The sequence below is a fragment of the Pseudogymnoascus verrucosus genome (genome assembly GCF_001662655.1).
Source record: "Pseudogymnoascus verrucosus strain UAMH 10579 unplaced genomic scaffold scaffold_29, whole genome shotgun sequence".
NCBI lineage: Eukaryota > Fungi > Ascomycota > Leotiomycetes > Thelebolales > Thelebolaceae > Pseudogymnoascus > Pseudogymnoascus verrucosus.
Window position 1 is genome coordinate 273359 of NW_017263680.1, and position 17699 is coordinate 291057.

Consider the following 17699-nt stretch of genomic DNA (forward strand, 5'->3'; position numbering starts at 1 on the left):
AACCACCAGCTTCCCCCCACCCCTCGCCAACGCCTCCCCAAGATCCGCCTCACTCTCCAGCGCCGCCCTCCCCCCACCTTCCTGCCACATCATCGCGATCTCCTCTCCGCCCGGAATCTTCAAGCGTTCCCTAATCTTCTCATGCAGCGCCACATAGCTAATCGCGGCTGGAACTCTGATCGCAAACAGATCATCCCCAAAATAGATCTTCACCTTCATCGCTCCCCCACCCGCTGCTTGCAGCGAGGCTTGAGATTGCTGCTGTCCCACCTCTCGCCCACCCCCCTGTGCCGGGAACCCCCCAGGAGGCCCCTGTTGACGCGGCGGCGCGGCCGTAAGACCACCATACCCGGAGCCATTGAGATCAGCTTTACTCCCACCCCTATCATCCGCTGGCGTACCCGTCGAACTCTGTTGACTCCCCGCCGAATCCCTGTACCCATCCGGTGCCTCGGGATCGATTTCGAAATCCCCCTCCCTCGGCGCGAAGAACTGCTTCACCAACGTGCAGCGGCTGATATAAGGCGGTTGTGTGAGGAGGTTCTTCACATACGCGTCGAGATTGTGGCGGCGCCCATCGGTAATCTGGTCCGTGACGTAATTTACGGGTCCGGGCATGTAAGGGAGTGATCGCTTCTGGGTTCCCGTGTTGCCGGCCTCGGCGGGGAATTCGGTCAGGAGGGCGATCTGGAAGTCGTAGAAGTCCTCGTAGTAGCGCTGGAGCTCCCAGTGGCGGCCATCCTCGAGGGCGGCTTCGATCACGAACCAGTACTTGTCTTCGCTGAACCAGTAGCGGGGGATGTGCGCGGAGACGGGGGAGAAGAGTTGGGAGGTTGCGGCGGCTTGTTGTTGTTGTTGCTGGGCGGCGTATTGCTGGTTTTGTTGTTGTTGCGATTTGGCTTGTTGAGATTGGCGGAGTTGTTGTTGCTAGGAGGTGTTAGCCACATACATCTGTCATACGTCTATACCCAGCTCTGGATAAACTCACATATTGGCCATTCCCCGCCTGCTGGCTCTGCCGCTGCTGCGCCTGCTGCAAGCTCATCCGTCCCATATCCTGCTCCATGCCCTGCTGCTGCTGCTGCTGATTCGCGGCCTCAAACTTGCCGAGCGTAATACTACTATTCTTATAATCCGCCGCCATCTTCTTCCACTCTTCCACCTTTGGCACCCCCGCCCTCTGCACCGCCTCCTGCGAATCCGGCACCGCCTGTCCCGTCGTCATATCCCTTATCTCAATAAAGCTGACAGGAATCAACCCCGGGCCTCCTAGCCGCCCAATCGGCTTCGCAACAAACCACTCCGGGTTGCTCTGCGCAATCACAATAATTGCCTCCCCCGCCTTCGCCTCGAGCTCATCCGGTCGCTCGGCCGCAAAATCGTACATGACGATTCCATACACCATCGCTCCGCTCCCCTTCCCCAGCTTCGACAAGCGCTGCGGATTCGGCCCCGGCGCCGGCCCTGTATTGGTGTCCGAGTACCCCGAGTCGTGATCCGGAGCCTTCGCGCTCCCCGCCGACCCCGTGCTCTGCCCGCTGTCGCGCTCCGTCTTTCCGAGCGCCTGGAAGAAGTTCACGGGTACGAGGCCGCGCGCGTCCGGCACGGCGGGGTTGCACGCCTCGTACCAGTCGGTGTCGTTCTCGCGCGCGATGACGTGGAAGAAGTCGCCTTTCTGGAAGCTGAGCTCTTGCGCGTTCTGCGCTTCGTAGTCGTATAGTGCGCGAATTACCTGGAGGTGGCGCGAGGCACATGATCAGTCTTCTGTGTGGGATGGGGGATTGGAGTGGCTCGTGAAAGAGGGGGAGGGGATGGAGACGTACCTTTTTCGGAGGGACGATGGCGACGGCGGACTTGGGAGTCACAGAGATGTGTTGCAGTTTTGAGTCATTCTTGTCGCCTTTGATAGAGCGGCGAAGGGCCTGTGTGTGGTGGTGTCAGTTTTCCTTTGTCCTCGACATTCTCCCCCTCACTCATCGCATAGTGAGAGAGGAGTGTATGACGCGCAGCAATTGACGGACCTTCATCGTGACCTAAGTTTCCTTTCCTTTCCTTTCCAGAGACGCGCAAATGTGACAAGAAGTTTCGCGAGTTGATGCTTTCACAGCAGGTTGTATGGTATCGTAGAGTTGGGAATGCGGGCGCTACTGTAGGATGTAGGAGTTGTATCTCTCTCTCGGTGACGTTTTTTCTCAACGGGTCTCGGCGGGCGTGCAGCGTGCGTCTGCGCGTTTATAGACTGGCGTCCCCTGGGAGTCTGGCGGCAGCTGTTGTCATGAACCTAGAAGTCGCAGAAACTGTACATACAGTATCGCGATAGCGGGCGCGGGAAGTCGGAGGGGAGAGAGAGAGAGGGGGGGTCGTTTGGAACGGGGCCGTGTCTTAGATGCGGGGTGGGATGGGATAGGAAGAGGTCGAGATTGTGGGATTTGGTGTATATATATATGTATGAGAGAGAGAGCGTGTGTATATATATTTATTAGGAGGGGATTTTGGGGTGGAAGAGATAAAATGCCAGGATATTTGAGGGTAGGTAGGTAGGTAGGTAGGTAGGTATAGAAGGGTTTAGTCAGATAGAGAGAGTTATAGTGTGTGCAGTGAGTAGTGTGTAGTGTGCAGTAGAGTGGAAGTGGGATTGGAAGTAGAAGTAAGTACTGTTGTGGGTGTACTTTGGTGAAGAAGGGACTTTCCGGAGATTTGTGTGGGAAGGGATGGGAATAGGGAGGGAGAATTGACAAGGAGGGGAGGAGAGGGAGTGGAGGGGGAGGGGAGGGGAGAGAGAAGGGGCTGTGGGTTGTTGTGGTATGTAGATGGTAAGGAAGGTGGTGGTGTAGGTGGGTTGTGGGAAGGCTGGGAAGGCTGTAAATGTGGGTTTTTGTATGTTATGGGTGTGTCAATGGGGGGTGTCTTATGGGTGATTTGTGGTGACTGTGGGTGATGTATCTGAGTGACTGTGGTGTCTGTGGTGTCTGTGGTGTCTATGATCTATGGCTGTCTGTATCTCTGGACTGTCTATGGATGCATCTCTATTGTCTATAGTTATGGCTGTATCTCTGGTGTCTATGGATGCCTGTGGGTGTATGTATGCATGAGTGTGTCTTTGGGTTGTCTATGGTGACTGTGACTGTGTGTATCTTGGGTGTGACTGTGACTGTGGGTGAATCTGTGGATGTCTGTGGGTGTATCTCTGTGGGTGTTTCTCTGTGTCCATGGTGTCTGTGGGTTGTATTTACTATGGATAGTGTCAATGGGTGTATCTACTATGGCTGGTGTCTATGGGCTGGGCTGTATCTCTTGTCTATGGCTATAGCTGCCCATGTGGGTGATGATAATACTCCCTCTCCCCTTGGGCTCAAAGTACCCTCCCATACAATCTTATATGTAACAATACATCACATCACATCAAATCAGGTTGGGCGTTGGTGGATGTCTGCTAGTGCCGTGCGTTCTACAAAGGGGGGGGCCTACAGTAAGTACGGAGTAGGTCAAGGCCGTGTCAATTTGCTTGCTTTGCCTCTAACGTACGCTTCTGTGGCTTATTATGCTCTTATTCTGGTCTAACTGTGGTCTAGCTGTGCTCTACTGGTGCTCTCCTCGAGCCTACTACTCCCAATCCCGCTGCTCTACTGTACGCTTCAGCACACCCAGTGCGCGTACTCCCCTCATCGCATAGGGTGGATGGACCCTGTGACGGACGGACGACGGGGGGCTGGGACCGCCGTTGGGATAATGTGGGCACAATGCGGTCCTGGCAGTACCATTGCGGGATTAGAGGTCCAATCCAACTTGCCCATCCCAATATCCCCCCCAAGAGGTTTTCCCACTGGACCAGCTCTAGAGCACAAGTGATCGGCGGGAGTGATTTACCGACGGACTGGCAGGATGAGCTGGATGGGACGGAGGAGCTGGTGTGATCCTACGAACCGCTGGACGGCTGGAGGAGCTGTGATGTCCTGCGAACTACTCTGCAGGATAGGTACAGTGCAGATAGGACCTGTATGGCCGGCGGAGGGAGATAGCATTCTCCATCCAGCCCTACACCACCACCATAATCAGCCACCCACCCATCAGCCGCGTCAAAGCGACCTCCTTTGCACATGCATGTTCGTCCATATATCACTCACTCAGCCATCCTCTGCCGCGCGCCCGCCCATCGTCAACCTCACCACCACCACCACCACCACCTCTATCTCCTCGGCATATCTCCCCCCCTCCCCAGCCCCGCGTCCCATAATGCGGATCCCCCTCCTCCCGTCTTGGAGGGAAGTAAAAAAAAAGCCACGCCATGCGATGCGATGCGATACCATGCCACATAGCCATGCCATCCACATGGCACCCATACCCCCACCCTACCCCCCTAGTAACCCCGAAGATATGAAACGTCCATCGCCACTACAACCATGCCTTCTGGGCGTCGCTTCCCCAGTAGACCAGCAGAGCAGGGGCCCCCAGGGACAAGAAAAATAGAAGAATCTCGAACACTGTGGGACTAGGACCTGGGACGGCCGGGACGGACGGACGGGGGATATGGGCACATGGGCAACATGGAACATGGGTTCATCACATCTACGGCATTTCATGGGAATTAGGGATTGATAAAAATTCGACTTTTTCTATTACTTGCGCTTCTTTTCTAGAGTAAAAACTCCTTTCTCTATCCCAATTGCGCCAGATCATAAAAAAATGAAGCAAAAACGCCACTGTCTGCCACCGCCGCCGCTGACGACGGACGACGACGACTTGGATGCCTGCCTGGTATATAGCTCAACCCCCACAAAATAAACTCCTACTGCGCCGAGTGCGTGGGTGATGGTCGATGGTCGGTCGGGGAATCGAAAATCCTCAAAAAGTGAACCACATGCTAACCCCCCTGATCCCCTCTGACCATGCATGCATGCTGCCGCTACCCCGCGTCGCGTCGTAAGAGATGCTCATGCGAATCCCCATCCGATTATGCACAGAAAGTCTCCCCAACATCCCACGATCAATCTGTCCGAACTATGGTATTTATATCTCTTTTGCTGCCCCCTGCAACCCCCAAACGGCGGAACGGCGAAAATAACATACCCCTCATTTTGCTGTTAGAGTATACATCTAAGCTAGGCGAAACGACGGATAGGAAATGTAGAGAGGGAGAAGTAGTAGGATCCAGGGTTCGTCCTGGAAGCTTGTGACTTTGTGACAGAAATAGGTTAGGTGAATTGAGGTATGCCGACGAGGTGCTTGCAAATAAATTAAAAAAAGGCTGGAGTGCTGGACAAATGACGCTGACGTGGACTTGTGATGCGGACTGACGGACGAGGACGAATGTGAAGACACTTGTGGTCGCTATTCACCTTTCTAGGAAGGTCCAAGGAATGGCCACATATTCGAGCCAGAGTCGGCAGCATAGCAATGATTGCCTGGGTATATGCCACCGGTTCATATCGTACTCTCGGAAGGGTCCTGTGGGACAATAAAACAGAAATCGAACACCGGGGTTTAGATCTGGCCCTTGATGTCAATCTTTTTGAACGCCGCATTCTTGGCCACGTCGAACATGCCGCCGGTCTTGCCGGTAAGTAGTAGGATGCCATCTTCTCGCTCTTCAAGTAACGCTCGGCCGCCTTCGTAAGTACAGATAAACTGTGCCGCCTCGGCGTCCGATTCAAAGCCAAGCTCTTCAGTAATAAAACGCAGTTTCACATGTGGTTTGTATCTATCAAGATGTTAGCCATGAACATATCCATACCACAGGGTGGGGGTGACTTACGCTCTGCAAATGTTAGACAGCGCAGCCAGACGCTCTCTTTCGACAAACATATCCATGAGATATGCGCCCATGTTCGGGGTGTCGAGGTATAATCTGAAAAATCTGTGGTAGTTTCCTAAAGCGAGCGCCGAACGGACGCCGAGCGCATGCTTGATCGCCAACTCGTCCTTTTCTGCTATGGTTAGATCCGCCAACACGTCGTTCAGGGCCGTCCGGTTGCATGTGTGAATAAAATAAAGTATACGGTACGCCTTGAATTCGATCGGGTTTCCGCCGAGCTTCTGCGCGTACAGAGCGCGCAACTGTGTTTGGCACTGGTTATACTCACCGAGGTCCCCCTTCTCCAGAGCAATCCGGGCATGAATCTCGTAGACTTCTACGGTAAACTTGTTCCGGATGTGCTGCACGGTAAGATCTTGACGGAGAGATTTGAACTGGTCGCAGATGTATGAATAATTGCTCTCCTTCCTCCACTTCTTCTTCAGGAAATCCAGTGTTTGTTTCAAGATAGGCTCTGGGCGGACATGATCGGGGTTTGGAGCAGATGTAAGACGGAAGTATCTCTTTTCGAGAGTCTGGCAACGGCCAACAACAGGTCCGGAACTGGCGTCCAGAACGGGCGACTCCTTGTAGGTAGATTTATAGCCGCCATCAAATCGTCGTTGTCGCTTCTCAAGGTTCTTCTGGGACTTACTTGCCTTGGTCGATAGGCCATCCGGGAGAGGCTTGGTCGCTACATTGAGAGGGCCACCATTCGGTGCAAATGTTATTCGGTCTTCAAAACCGGTGTGTGTGTTAGTTGTACGCCATGGAGGATTTGAAGACACATCTTGCTCGTCTTTTCCATCCAATACCTGCGATTTCCGCTTTTTCGACTCGGGGCTCGAGATGAAACGCCCATTAACCCAACGGGGAGATGGTTCTGCTAGAGCAGCTCGTTCAGTTCGCACCATATCCTGAGGCAAAGGTAGGTTATCCCAGTCTACACTCGTAAGGGTATCCGTTTCAGTGGCGGACGAGATGGTCGCCTTGAGTTTCGCCTCCATATCCGCTCTCGGGACATCGGGATACAGGTTACTCGGATCGAACGCCCTCTGTACATAGCTGCGCACTGATGTTGGCCATTCGATTCTCTTTTTTGTCGGCGGCTTCGCGGGGGCGGCCACGGGAGGAAGTTGGGGGTATTGGGCTACATGTACGAATTGTGGAGCTTGGGTTGGAGGATAGTTGAATGACTGTCGAACTTGCACTGGTGTATATGCTGTAGTGCCTTGAATGATGTTAGGTCTTTCCTCGAGTGATGCCTTTCGGATGGACTCACTTGCGGCCATGGCTGCGTATGATGGCTGGGTGCCAGGCGGCGGCGGTAAGGGCGCCCACGAGTTGTGCGACATCGACATCTGGCGCGGTGTCGCGATGGCGACTTTTCCGAAAGTGCTTTATATGTTAGTAGAAGTGTGAGCGGATCAAGTAGAGCTCAGAGTTGATAATGTCATGGGAGAGTAGACAAGTGAAAGAGTTGAAGTCTGGATGAGTGAAGGACGGTGAAGTAGGCTGAGGATAAAGTTGCTGGAGGAAGGCGCTGTCCATGCCCAAACCCTCGCCTAAAAGTATAAGGTCACGTGGATTGACCTTGGGGTTTCTCATCCTTATCGGCCATCTTGTGTGTTGACGAGATGGCCGATAAGGATGCCATCATCGGCGTCTTCACCCAGTTGCCTTTTCTTACACCTTCCACGCTTCCACACACAACTCCACTAGCGCATGGATATCCTGGATATCCCGAATGTCCCTCAAGCAGATTGACCTCACTACTGCGCTGAGGCCATCTCTACTTCCAGACGAAGTCCTCCTATTTGTCCAGGACAGTGTTGGGCTCTATGAGGGGTAATTAAGAACCACATGCGACCCCAAACTTTTTGAACCATGGACACTTATTCTCTGTTCCAGGAAGTATAAAATACCAAACCACCAGGATGGGCATGTCTACTTGACGTCCCATCGGATCTACTATGTGGACAATGAAGAACCGCGAAAGAACTCCGTAGGAATCGACTTGAAGGAGGTTGAGCGATTTGAATTCTATGTAGGCCGCGCAAGTCACTGTAGAAGACCCCAAGCAGCGGCTGACTTCCTGAATAGGCAGGCTTTCTAAAATCTTCGCCGAAGATTACCCTCGTTCCTAAACCTTCCAAGAGATTATCCACCCAGAACAGGGTCACCGCGCTGAACTCGCCCTCTCGAAGCGCTACATCCTCACCAACAACCCGTACAGACAGCCCCTTTCACCTACCACCTGCTGAGCCAACTGCAGCAAGCAATGCCACTTGGATTTGCCCTATATGCACATTTTCGAACCCTGTACCGTCAAACTTCGATCCTTCTACGGCCACAATACACACACCGCTGCCGCCATGCTTAGCCTGTGGCATAAAGCCACCTTTGGCTCATGTGCTCAAAGCCGCCATAGTCAGTGCAGCGAATCGCCCAGCGGCTCCTACGAATATTTTGCGTACTCCAGTACCAATACGAAGTCGAGATGAGGGTGCACGACCACTTTCAGAGGCACGTCTCCCAGAACAGGGGCGTCTCCCCCAGGGATCGGTTGAAAGTAGCAGTGACGCGGCTTCATTTCAGTGTCCCAGGTGTACATTCCTCAATCACCCGTCATTGCTCTCCTGTGAACTCTGTGGTGCTCCTCTGATATCTAACGAAGCCCCAAAAGGCTTCAAGCAGCCGCAGGAGTTCCGACCCGAATCACCAGGCCCGACCCTTCAAGGCTTTAGTGCGTCCGCGGTCAGGACACCAGAAAATCTTAAAATCTCTTTCCGAGCTGGAGGAGAGAAGATATTCCACGAGCGTCTAAAAGGGGCAATGATTCAACGGAAGTGGCTTCTACATGGTGCACCGCCAGTGCCAAAGCCGAGCCCGTCGGGGGAACCCTTACCAACTGATAGAATAAAAACTGTCGGCATTGCTGGGCTCGAACAGCGGCGTTTAGATATGCGCAGAAACAACGAAGTGGTTATCGGCAACGCTTTTGAGGACCTCGAAGCCCTTATGGCGTCGGCAAAGGAGATAGTCGCCCTCGCCGAAACGTTCGCCCGTCAGACCAACAGCGGCAGCGAAACCGGCTCTGAGGAGAGCACACTTCTCGCCCAGTCCGCCACCGCTCTCGGCCTTGTGACTACAAAAGACATGCTCGGCGGCGGCAGCAGCTCTGAGACTCTCTATCTAAGCGAGCTGTCGCGCAACCTTGCAGAGTTCCTCACTGACGACGCCACTGGCGTTCTCCGCAAAACAGGCGGTATCATCAGCCTCGTCGATCTGTGGGCGCTGTTCAACCGCGCACGAAATGGCATCGAGCTAGTCTCACCCCGTGACCTTGAGCGGGCTGCTCGACTCTGGGAGTCGCTGAAGCTGCCTGTGCGACTTCGCGAGTTCAAGAGCGGGGTGCTTGTCGTACAAGGCACGGATAGGACAGATGAGAAGACTGTAAGGGCGATTCTTGCCTGGATGCTTGAACAGCACACTGTGCCACCCGAGAAGGATGTTGCATGGGACTGGCGCACGTTTGGAGTCGGTATCTCGGCACGGGACGTCGCAGCACAGTTTGGGTGGAGCATTGGCGTGGCGGTGGAAGAGCTAGAGATGGCGGAGGAGAGAGGAGCGCTATGCAGGGCTGAGAGCATAGAGGGAGTCACGTTCTGGGAAAATAAGCTTGTAGATGATGATATTCCTGATGGACTGGCACGGAGCAGCGGGGTCGCCGTGTGAGACCATGAGGGATATTCGCATTGGGTGGTATGAATATTCACTCAGGAATGGATCTCCATATAACTCATGTTTCGCGGTCCTTACATAAATATTGCAAAATGTAATCGAGGTTCACCGCACCTTGGCTATCAAACAGACCGAATCCAGCCCCTTGCTTCGTTCCTGCCCGAGTTGTCATCACAATGTTTCCTCCCAATCACAAAAGGCATGTTATCACATATGACATATCATTCGTTCCACCCGGTCCGAAACCATAATCTCACAGGAAACAAATAGCCTACGCGTATATAGTGGGGTAGCTTCCCGATCAACATATCAGTTGTCACAATGGGTAGTACATGTATCACAATGGCTTAGTTCGGTGTGCCAAAATGATGTGTCGGCGTATATGGGGGCCGAAACATCTACATATCCTCACCTACCACTGGTCCAACCAGCACAAGTGAATCTATAGCCCCTTGCATCTGAGGTGCAGCTACATCAACCAGCACCGATATGCATACACAAAGTCAGGTTCGAATGCTGATAAAGTCTCGAAGGTAATTAGGCAGTAAAAATACATTTTCTTATATAGTCTCATGCCTCCCGGCTGTTACCAATGTAATCTATATGCACATCCCAGATCCTTCCAACGGGGTGACAAGAACGTCGTTTAACTCAACCCATTGAAGCTCACGTTCTATACCGTATAACGCACTCATCTCACGTTATATATAAACTGTACAACACCCCACCTCAATGTCCCGTCCCATCCCTCCTTACCTCTTCTCCCGCATCGCCACGCTCAACATGGCGGCCCCCAGCAGCGCCAAGCACATCTCACCAACGCTCTACGCGCGCCTTGCGTCGTTTCAACTCATCCGGAAAGCTCTGGTCCTCGCGCCGCCGCTGCTTGTGTTTCTCCTCTCGCTCTATTTCAGAAGGCAATTCCAGTTGTGGCGCGGGAAGATCGGTCTCGAGATCGGGGTGTGGGGGTGATGTGATGCGTCTTTGAGTGTCCTTGCGTCGAGCGGATACACGTGGATGGAGTTAACGGCGGCCTGCCTACTGTTTCAAAACGTGCTGTTGGGATTCGTGTTTATGGGAATTGTTCTTGGCCTGGCGTTCTGGACTGATCGATTGGGAACGAGAAGTTGCTCAGATGCTACGGATGCTCTATAGAAAAAAGACAGGCTGTGACAACGGGAGTAGGCTATTCTCCTGGTACAGGCAAGACTATTTTGGGGATGTAGTACCGGAGGGGGCCATGATGGCGCCAAGATAATGAAGTTCAGAGAGGGAAGGGGGTATTGGCGGTGATGGAATGGCTACAGGAGGCGTTTACAGGAGGGCAACTTTGTTGCTGGAATGATCATCACATCGAAAGCTAGCATCTATCTGGAGGAGATCGGACTGTTGATGACTGGATGCACAGGAGGGCCCGAGGTTTTGGGAAGGGGTACAGTTGACGAGAAGTGGCGCCGATGAGATGGATTATTCTTTGGCTCACGTTCACAAAGAATGGTAGATAAAGTCAGAGATATGGTGGTGGTCAATATGACATTGATTCTCAGTTCATCTGCCTTAGTCCCGAGTGCGACGAAAACTTCCTCCGCCCATTAACCCTTCTCGATTTGCACATGGACGTCCATCTTCATTTCTGCTCAGCGTTGGAGGGATTGGCGGCCGTTAACCTCGCCTGTAATGTACGAGCCGTCGGTGGAGGCACCCGCGTTCGCGAGCTCAGTGCCGTTACCTTCCTCGGTGTAGTACCTATAAAGTTAGCATCAGCCACATTTGGTGGGCGAAGAATACTGTACATTGAAGCAGGGGCTTGGAACTGGTAAACGTTAGATCTCAAGCATATGATGATTGTTTTGTGCGAGGAGCAACAAAGATTCACGGGTGGAGTGCAGTAATACATACGTGCGATCTGAAATAACAGAACAAACTGAACATCGTCACAACCCCAACTGCGAGGAAAATGCCAATAACCAGACCCACAGTATCGGCGGCTTGTGCCATTGCTTCAGGCTTGCTTTGATTGTTCAGGAAGATGAATTGTTCTTGTGGATTTGCTTGAGAATGGTTGATTTGGTGAGTGAGGATTGATGGTGATGCTTCTTTGTGGTTGTGGAAGGTGGTGAAGGCTCTGTCTTGGATGGTCGAAGATGGTGAAGAGTTGGAGGAAAGAAAGAGGAAATTGTCTCTCGCCCTCCTTTATATAGGAGCGGGGCATTGTTATGCCCCGCAGGCGAGAGCGTGTCGACCTCACCGTCGCCATCGGCGCGGCGACGGTGAGGTTGCGTCCCACGTCTCCCCTGAGCCACCTGTGGGTGGCTCAGGGGCGACGTGGGATGCGGAGAACGAAAGAAAAGAAAGGAAAGGAAAACGACAACAGCAACAAAAGATAACCTACAAATTCGATTGGTATAATCATTCAAACTCAAGATATATAAGTATTATAATATAAATTGCAGATATAGATCTTTTATAACTTCAAATTCTGATATGGTTGTATGCCAGATTCATGGGAGCGGGTGGCTCAGGTGAGAAGCGAAAAAAACAAAACGAAAGGGAACAACAACAACATTTGATAGCCTGCAAATACAATTAGTATATTCCTTAAACTTAAGATATGAAAGTATTGCAATATACATTACAATTATTGGACTCTACTCTTCAAATTCTGATATAGTTGTATGCAGGATCTGGAATGTCTGTTGCCATATTTGTCACATCCCGCTTGATTTCGGGCCTATAACCCCAGTTTGAAAACAGCCGCTTCTTATGGGAAGTGGTGTAATTCGCCTGCATTATCTGGCAAGGACAACACCGGCCTGAGGTATGGCAGCGTGTTGGACTTTCCCATGGGTGAGCTGGACGTACGTCGGCCTGAGGACTGGAAGTTTTGAGATCTCTTTAATGTGAGTGGAGTGGTATTTATAACCCCCATCCTTCTCTCTCTTCTTCTTTCTTTCTCTCAATCCACCAACTTCAACAACTCATCGAGAGGTAAGATAAACTCCTTTATCAGCGTCGTTTGTCATCAGAACATGAGCCCACAAACAACTCCTATCTTTCAATCTTGATCTAACGTCGTCGTTAAGTTTGGCCCTTCGATCTGAACAACAACCCTTTCAACAACTCTACCAGAGCACCTCTTTGGCAAGACTTCTTGGTGAGCCAAGCCATAACGACCTCACATTCAAACATCAGCTAACAATCCAAGATTCAACCTCGACTTTAATCTTCCGTGAATCAAGTCAGTCTCATCACCAACCATCCACCCCCTCCAAACTAACCACCCCCACCCCAGAATGAAGTTCCACCTCCTCCTCGTCTTCCTCGCGGCACTCCTCCCAATCGCCAATGCCTGCCTCTCCATCGCGGTCGAATGGAACCCCGACACCGGTAGAGTGCAAGGTATGGCCAGAGACAACGGCGTGGTCCGCTGCACCATGGACCAACGCAAGTACGAGAAGCAGCTCTGGTTCGACTGCCAGCCCGGCTTCGCCGCCTACATCACCCGCGACTTCAAGCTCTTTGCCTGGCACGCCCACGATGCGGACTACCGTATCGACGCCTACCACGGTGTCGATCTCGCTGGTATTGAGCTTCGCTGGGCCAATTCCTTTGGCTGCACTTGTGGCGGCTGGAAGTGTGAGTGCTTCTTTTTGTTTTGGGGTGGAGAGAAGAGATGAAGCTAATTATCTTTGTTTATATAGGTCTGTACAACAAGGCGGACGACAAGAGTGATAGTTAGGGGTCTGCTTTGGACTGCCGAGATCAGATCGCTGGTTTCAACGGCAAACACTATGAGCGCACACTATGAAATAGGAAATGGATTTTGAGACTTGAGAAGCGTAGGATAGGCACACTGGCGCTTAATCAAACTACTTACTGGGGAATATTCTGTGGTGTGTGATGTGATACAGATGCTGTGATTTGATTGTTGTGACATCTCGTCTGGAACCCTAACTTGTGTCTCTGTTGCGCAGAGTTGCCAGGCGCCAAAATGCACAGTTTCGGCCAACTTTGGCCGACATAAGGTTAAATATAATCTATTGTAGGTATCTCTGAATCGAGAGGAGAAAATACTCCAATGTGCTAATAAATCAAAGGTCTAGCCTCGGTGATTACTTTCCTTCATCACCGCTCATAACCACCCCTTCTAGCCAAATCCAACTCCGTCACACCCCGTCATTAAACACTCATCTTCATCGCAATCCCCTTGTGCGGCTTATACCCCACGACCTCAAAGTCCTCCAGCGTCCACCCATCCACATCACCCCCCTTCTCCCGCTTAATCTCCAACCCCGGAAACTCCCTCGGCTGCCTCTCCAACTGCACCTCCAGCGCCTCCACATGATCAAGATACACATGCGCGTCGCCCATCGTATGCGTGAACGTCCCTGGCACGAGGTCACACACATGCGCCAGCATATGCGTCAGCAGCGCATAACTGGCAATATTAAACGGCACTCCCAAGCCCATATCGCAACTGCGCTGGTACAGCTGGCAATGCAGATGACCCTTTGGCTTCTCTCCCTCCTGGCCCTTCTTCGCGCGTGGATAACTGACGTAGAACTGCGCGAACATGTGACACGGCGGCAGAGCCATGATCTTCAGATCCGCGGGGTTCCATGCACTCAGGATAATTCGGCGGTCATACGGCGTATGGCGCAGCTTGTGAATCACCTCCGCCAGCTGATCAACACCCTGTCCCGTGTAGTCCGTCTGGGCGTCCACGTACTTGGCCCCAAAGTGCCGCCACTGGAATCCGTAGACAGGGCCGAGATCACCCTCCACGCGCTCTGTGAGCCCGATGCTATCGAGGTAGGCGCGCGATCCATTGCCATCCCAGATTTTGATGCCGGCTTCTGAAAGGGGGAGGGAGGAGGTGGAGCCGCTGATGAACCAGAGGAGCTCGGCGAGGACGGCGCGGAGGAAGACGCGCTTGGTTGTGAGGAGGGGAAGGAGGGGGGAGCCGCTGGGGGAGGTGAGGCTGAATTTTAGGGGAGTGGGCGCGAAGATAGAGAGGGTGCCTGTGCCGGTCCTGAGGGGGTGTTAGAGGTCTCTTGGAGTAGGGGATGAGATGGGACATACCTGTCGGGCCTGTGTTCGCCGTTGTCGAGGATGTCGCGGATAAGCTTGAGGTATTGGAATTCTTCATGATTTGGGTCCGCCGGAGGTTCAACTGGCTCAGAGATGCTGCTTGTAGTCGCAGCGTTATATGCCAGCGCGTTGTCTATTGCCGCCGCCTTATCACTCGCATTCGTGTTCGCCACGTCTACCGGCGGCATTGACTCTACTGCTGCGGAAGCCATTATTCAATGTGTTCTCTCGCAATTGAGGCACCTATTCTGTTTATTTATCAGAATTTTACTTCTGTTGTCCCAGCCTTGTCAAACGAGGAAGTTGCGCTGCTTAATATCGACTTTTATTATTTTGTCCTTGATGCATTGGAGGGGTGGCCCAGGTCGACCCCGCGACGCGTTAAGTGCAATTTCTAGCGCGTCGCGGCCGCAAGTCCACAAATGTGCTCAGCCTCGTGGCGCCGATACAGGACAAGGCTGTGAATCCCGAACCCCAACTTTCCCCAATTTACCTTGGTGGGACCCTGGTGTGGATCATCAATGCATCCGAGTCCATACATTGTGATGGGATTAATAAATATTGATATACCTTGATGGCTTTGATGGAAAGATGGAAGGATGAAGATATTACGAACTGAAAACAGAAACACCCATAGCCTTGTACTACCGTGCCGCTCTCTTCTCCATTGTATGCATACGGTATCGATTCTGGTGATGTGGTCCATTGACAGTCCCCAATATCTTGTACCCAGGGCCTCACTAATTGGGAGAAGCAGAAGTTTTAGAGGAGGGTGGTAAGTATTATATATTTCTGTTTCCGTCTCATTCGTTGTCTCCGGATCTTGTAGGAGACCCTATCTAATGGTCCCCTATTCGTGTCAAACTAGCCTCTACAACGCTATATACTACGCTATATGCTATGCTCTGTGTGAACTCCATCTATGCCCATGCTGCACCAGACCGCTCATTAATAATCATACACTCTGCTGAAGCAGTCCCAAACGCCCTCAACGCCTCGCCAAGCATTACAAGTCCAAGTACCCAATGAACCCCTTTTCATCACGCCCACATCGCCATTCCCTTACTCCGCACGTTCTTATTGATCACGCCGCCAACCCCAAACGCCGGCACAATCCGACACACTCGCGCCGCAGCACTGATTCCCCAATTCTTCCAGATGATGGAGGCCCTACTCCTCCACCCCTCGCCATGCGGTCTGTTGTAGAGGTCCAGGCCGAGCAAATGCATCGGTGTGCTGACCAGCTGGATCGCTGCGGGCGCCGCAAACTGCGCGATTGTCTGTGCGCTAATTGTCTCTTCCAGCTCGCCCATGTGTCGCGACATTGACGGGCCTATTAGTGGTGGGATGTTAAACGATGCGAAGATAGTCATGCAGTCACGCATGGCGAAGAGTATCATGGTGGGCATCGGGACCGGGCGAGGAGGTCCACTCGGACCGAAGAGCTGTGCGAACTTGCGGTCTTTGATGAGGCAGAGGCCAATGTTGGCGGTGGAGGAGGCAGCGAATTTTAAGGGGCCAGAAGTAACGAGCGTCGCGTCCTGGGCGGTCACGGTGGATGTGATGGTGTCGAGGGTGTTTGCTGTTAGGTAGGTGCCGCCGTAGAGCATGCATATTAGGCCGAAGGGTTTCGAGAAGAACATCGATTTCGGGGATAGTATTAAGGAGCGAAAGGATGCCCTGAGGGACTCTTTTATCGGGGCACGGCCTGATGCGTTTTCCATAATGGCTCTGTGGGGGAATGAGTCAGTGAAAGTCTTCATTCGGTCAACGAGGAAGGGGTGACCGTGGTCTGGGTCAGGCTCAGATAGGATTTAGTAAGACAGCTTTCTGCTGATTCTTGAGGTAATGGCAGGCAACATAGCTTCGTAGCCTTTGAAGTTAGGCAGCTGGAGGTTACACCTTGAGGATTCTGTTTATACGTACTTATCTATGATTGTGATGAGAGGTGCAACTGTGACGGCGGATGCGAACGCGGCAGTAGCATCCGTGGCCAGTCGTGGAATTAGGTTCTTGGTGTTCCATTTTGCGTTGGAAGGAGCCACCTGCGAAGACTTCTCGTCGTTCATTTTGACGTCCATTATCTTTGAATCCATCGTCGTCGATTGTGCAACGATATATGGAATGCATTGCACCGAGTACGGCGGCTTTCATCGGACTTTAACTCGCTTATTTATTTTGTCGGAGTATCATCGGAGTTTGGCTCGCCCAACAAGAATTTGTATGTTCCGGATGCAACGGAGAAGCAGTTTCGCCGAAATCTCATAACGAAAGTCAATCCCCAAGGTCACCCACCATAAGCTCCAACGAGCGCATCACTGAAACATGACGGAACTCAACGACCTTATAGACACAGTCTTGGGCTACTTGTCCCAAGGCTTCGAGAATCTCAAGCACAATGCCGAACACTATGCATCCATGTCTCTCAAGGAATGGGTCCGCATCGTAACCATCGTGGGCGCCTACCTCCTCCTCCGTCCGTACCTAAGCCAATGGGCCGCCAAACTACAATCCGCGGAGCACGACAAGGAAATCGACGCCGATGAGTTGGCCACCCCGGCCACCGGGCCCAAAGCAGCCATCAGCGCCAACTCCCTGCGCGGACAAGTCGAGGTGCCCGAGGATAGCGAGAGCGACGAGGACACGGGCGAGGCTGTGGAGGCGACGGCGCAGACGACCAGTGCAAACTGGGGCAAGAAGGCGAGGAAGCGCCAACGGGCGATGATCAAGCGGATTATTGAGGCGGATGAGAAGTTGAGGGCCGAGACGGAGGCGTATGATGATGAGGAGGATAAGGACATCGAGCAGTACCTGACGTAAGGGCGGGGGCTACAGTGTAGGAGGATATATGACTACGGAGACTGGCATCATGGCTTTACGGGGGATGTTGGAATAGCGAAGGAGGCGTTTGGGAATGGGGAATGGGAGTATAGAAATGAGGCATAAGAATTATTAATAATTATACATTGCAAACCGCCCTACTCATAAGTATTGTACAGTCGAAAGGCGGAATATGGGCGGCAAAAAGTAGATATGATGATCGTTCATATCCAGGCACTGATAGCCATCCATT

At 52.4% G+C, this 17699-nt stretch overlaps 8 protein-coding genes across 8 annotated transcripts in view; 3 read left to right on the plus strand and 5 right to left on the minus strand.

The window, feature by feature from the left end:
• Positions 1 to 2831, minus strand: part of BEM1 (bud emergence protein 1) — a gene marked incomplete at its 3' end in the record, with an annotated part of 3555 nt that extends 724 nt beyond the window's left edge. The window contains exons 1-4 of the mRNA XM_018275423.2: positions 2022 to 2831; positions 1824 to 1922; positions 989 to 1732; positions 7 to 927 (exon numbers count right to left, since the gene is read on the minus strand). Of these exons, the coding sequence (XP_018129284.1) occupies positions 7 to 927; positions 989 to 1732; positions 1824 to 1922; positions 2022 to 2027 (1770 nt within the window). The 5' untranslated portion in view covers positions 2028 to 2831. The remainder of the gene's footprint in view (positions 1 to 6; positions 928 to 988; positions 1733 to 1823; positions 1923 to 2021) is intronic.
• A 1757-nt stretch (positions 2832 to 4588) lies between these two features.
• Positions 4589 to 7295, minus strand: VE01_05966 (uncharacterized protein). Its single transcript, XM_059463749.1, has 3 exons — positions 7074 to 7295; positions 5753 to 7022; positions 4589 to 5698 (listed from the first exon to the last, which is right to left on the minus strand). The coding sequence occupies exons 1-3, from the start codon at positions 7150 to 7152 to the stop codon at positions 5482 to 5484; spliced, it is 1566 nt and encodes a 521-aa protein (XP_059319608.1). The 5' UTR covers positions 7153 to 7295; the 3' UTR covers positions 4589 to 5481.
• Positions 7296 to 7449: 154 nt separating this feature from the next.
• Positions 7450 to 10144, plus strand: VE01_05967 (uncharacterized protein). The gene is made up of 3 exons (XM_018275425.2): positions 7450 to 7639; positions 7703 to 7838; positions 7895 to 10144. Exons 1-3 carry the CDS (start codon positions 7539 to 7541, stop codon positions 9527 to 9529), a joined length of 1872 nt encoding a protein of 623 aa, XP_018129285.1. The 5' UTR covers positions 7450 to 7538; the 3' UTR covers positions 9530 to 10144.
• A 1028-nt stretch (positions 10145 to 11172) lies between these two features.
• VE01_05968 (uncharacterized protein) lies at positions 11173 to 11533 on the minus strand (the record flags this gene model as incomplete). Its single annotated transcript, XM_018275426.1, has 3 exons — positions 11173 to 11281; positions 11329 to 11348; positions 11435 to 11533. The coding sequence occupies 3 exons, from the start codon at positions 11531 to 11533 to the stop codon at positions 11173 to 11175; spliced, it is 228 nt and encodes a 75-aa protein (XP_018129326.1).
• Positions 11534 to 12828: 1295 nt separating this feature from the next.
• VE01_05969 (uncharacterized protein) lies at positions 12829 to 13274 on the plus strand (the record flags this gene model as incomplete). Its single annotated transcript, XM_018275427.1, has 2 exons — positions 12829 to 13171; positions 13237 to 13274. The coding sequence occupies 2 exons, from the start codon at positions 12829 to 12831 to the stop codon at positions 13272 to 13274; spliced, it is 381 nt and encodes a 126-aa protein (XP_018129290.1).
• Positions 13275 to 13559: 285 nt separating this feature from the next.
• On the minus strand, positions 13560 to 15001 carry TMP1 (Thymidylate synthase). The gene is made up of 2 exons (XM_018275428.2): positions 14618 to 15001; positions 13560 to 14567 (listed from the first exon to the last, which is right to left on the minus strand). Exons 1-2 carry the CDS (start codon positions 14836 to 14838, stop codon positions 13715 to 13717), a joined length of 1074 nt encoding a protein of 357 aa, XP_018129373.1. The 5' UTR covers positions 14839 to 15001; the 3' UTR covers positions 13560 to 13714.
• Positions 15002 to 15393: 392 nt separating this feature from the next.
• On the minus strand, positions 15394 to 16961 carry VE01_05971 (uncharacterized protein). Its single transcript, XM_018275429.2, has 2 exons — positions 16553 to 16961; positions 15394 to 16357 (listed from the first exon to the last, which is right to left on the minus strand). The coding sequence occupies exons 1-2, from the start codon at positions 16720 to 16722 to the stop codon at positions 15667 to 15669; spliced, it is 861 nt and encodes a 286-aa protein (XP_018129374.2). The 5' UTR covers positions 16723 to 16961; the 3' UTR covers positions 15394 to 15666.
• VE01_05972 (uncharacterized protein) lies at positions 16831 to 17568 on the plus strand. The gene has a single exon (XM_018275430.2). The coding sequence runs from the start codon at positions 16952 to 16954 to the stop codon at positions 17444 to 17446; it is 495 nt and encodes a 164-aa protein (XP_018129371.1). The 5' UTR covers positions 16831 to 16951; the 3' UTR covers positions 17447 to 17568.
• The last annotated feature ends 131 nt before the right edge of the window (positions 17569 to 17699 follow it).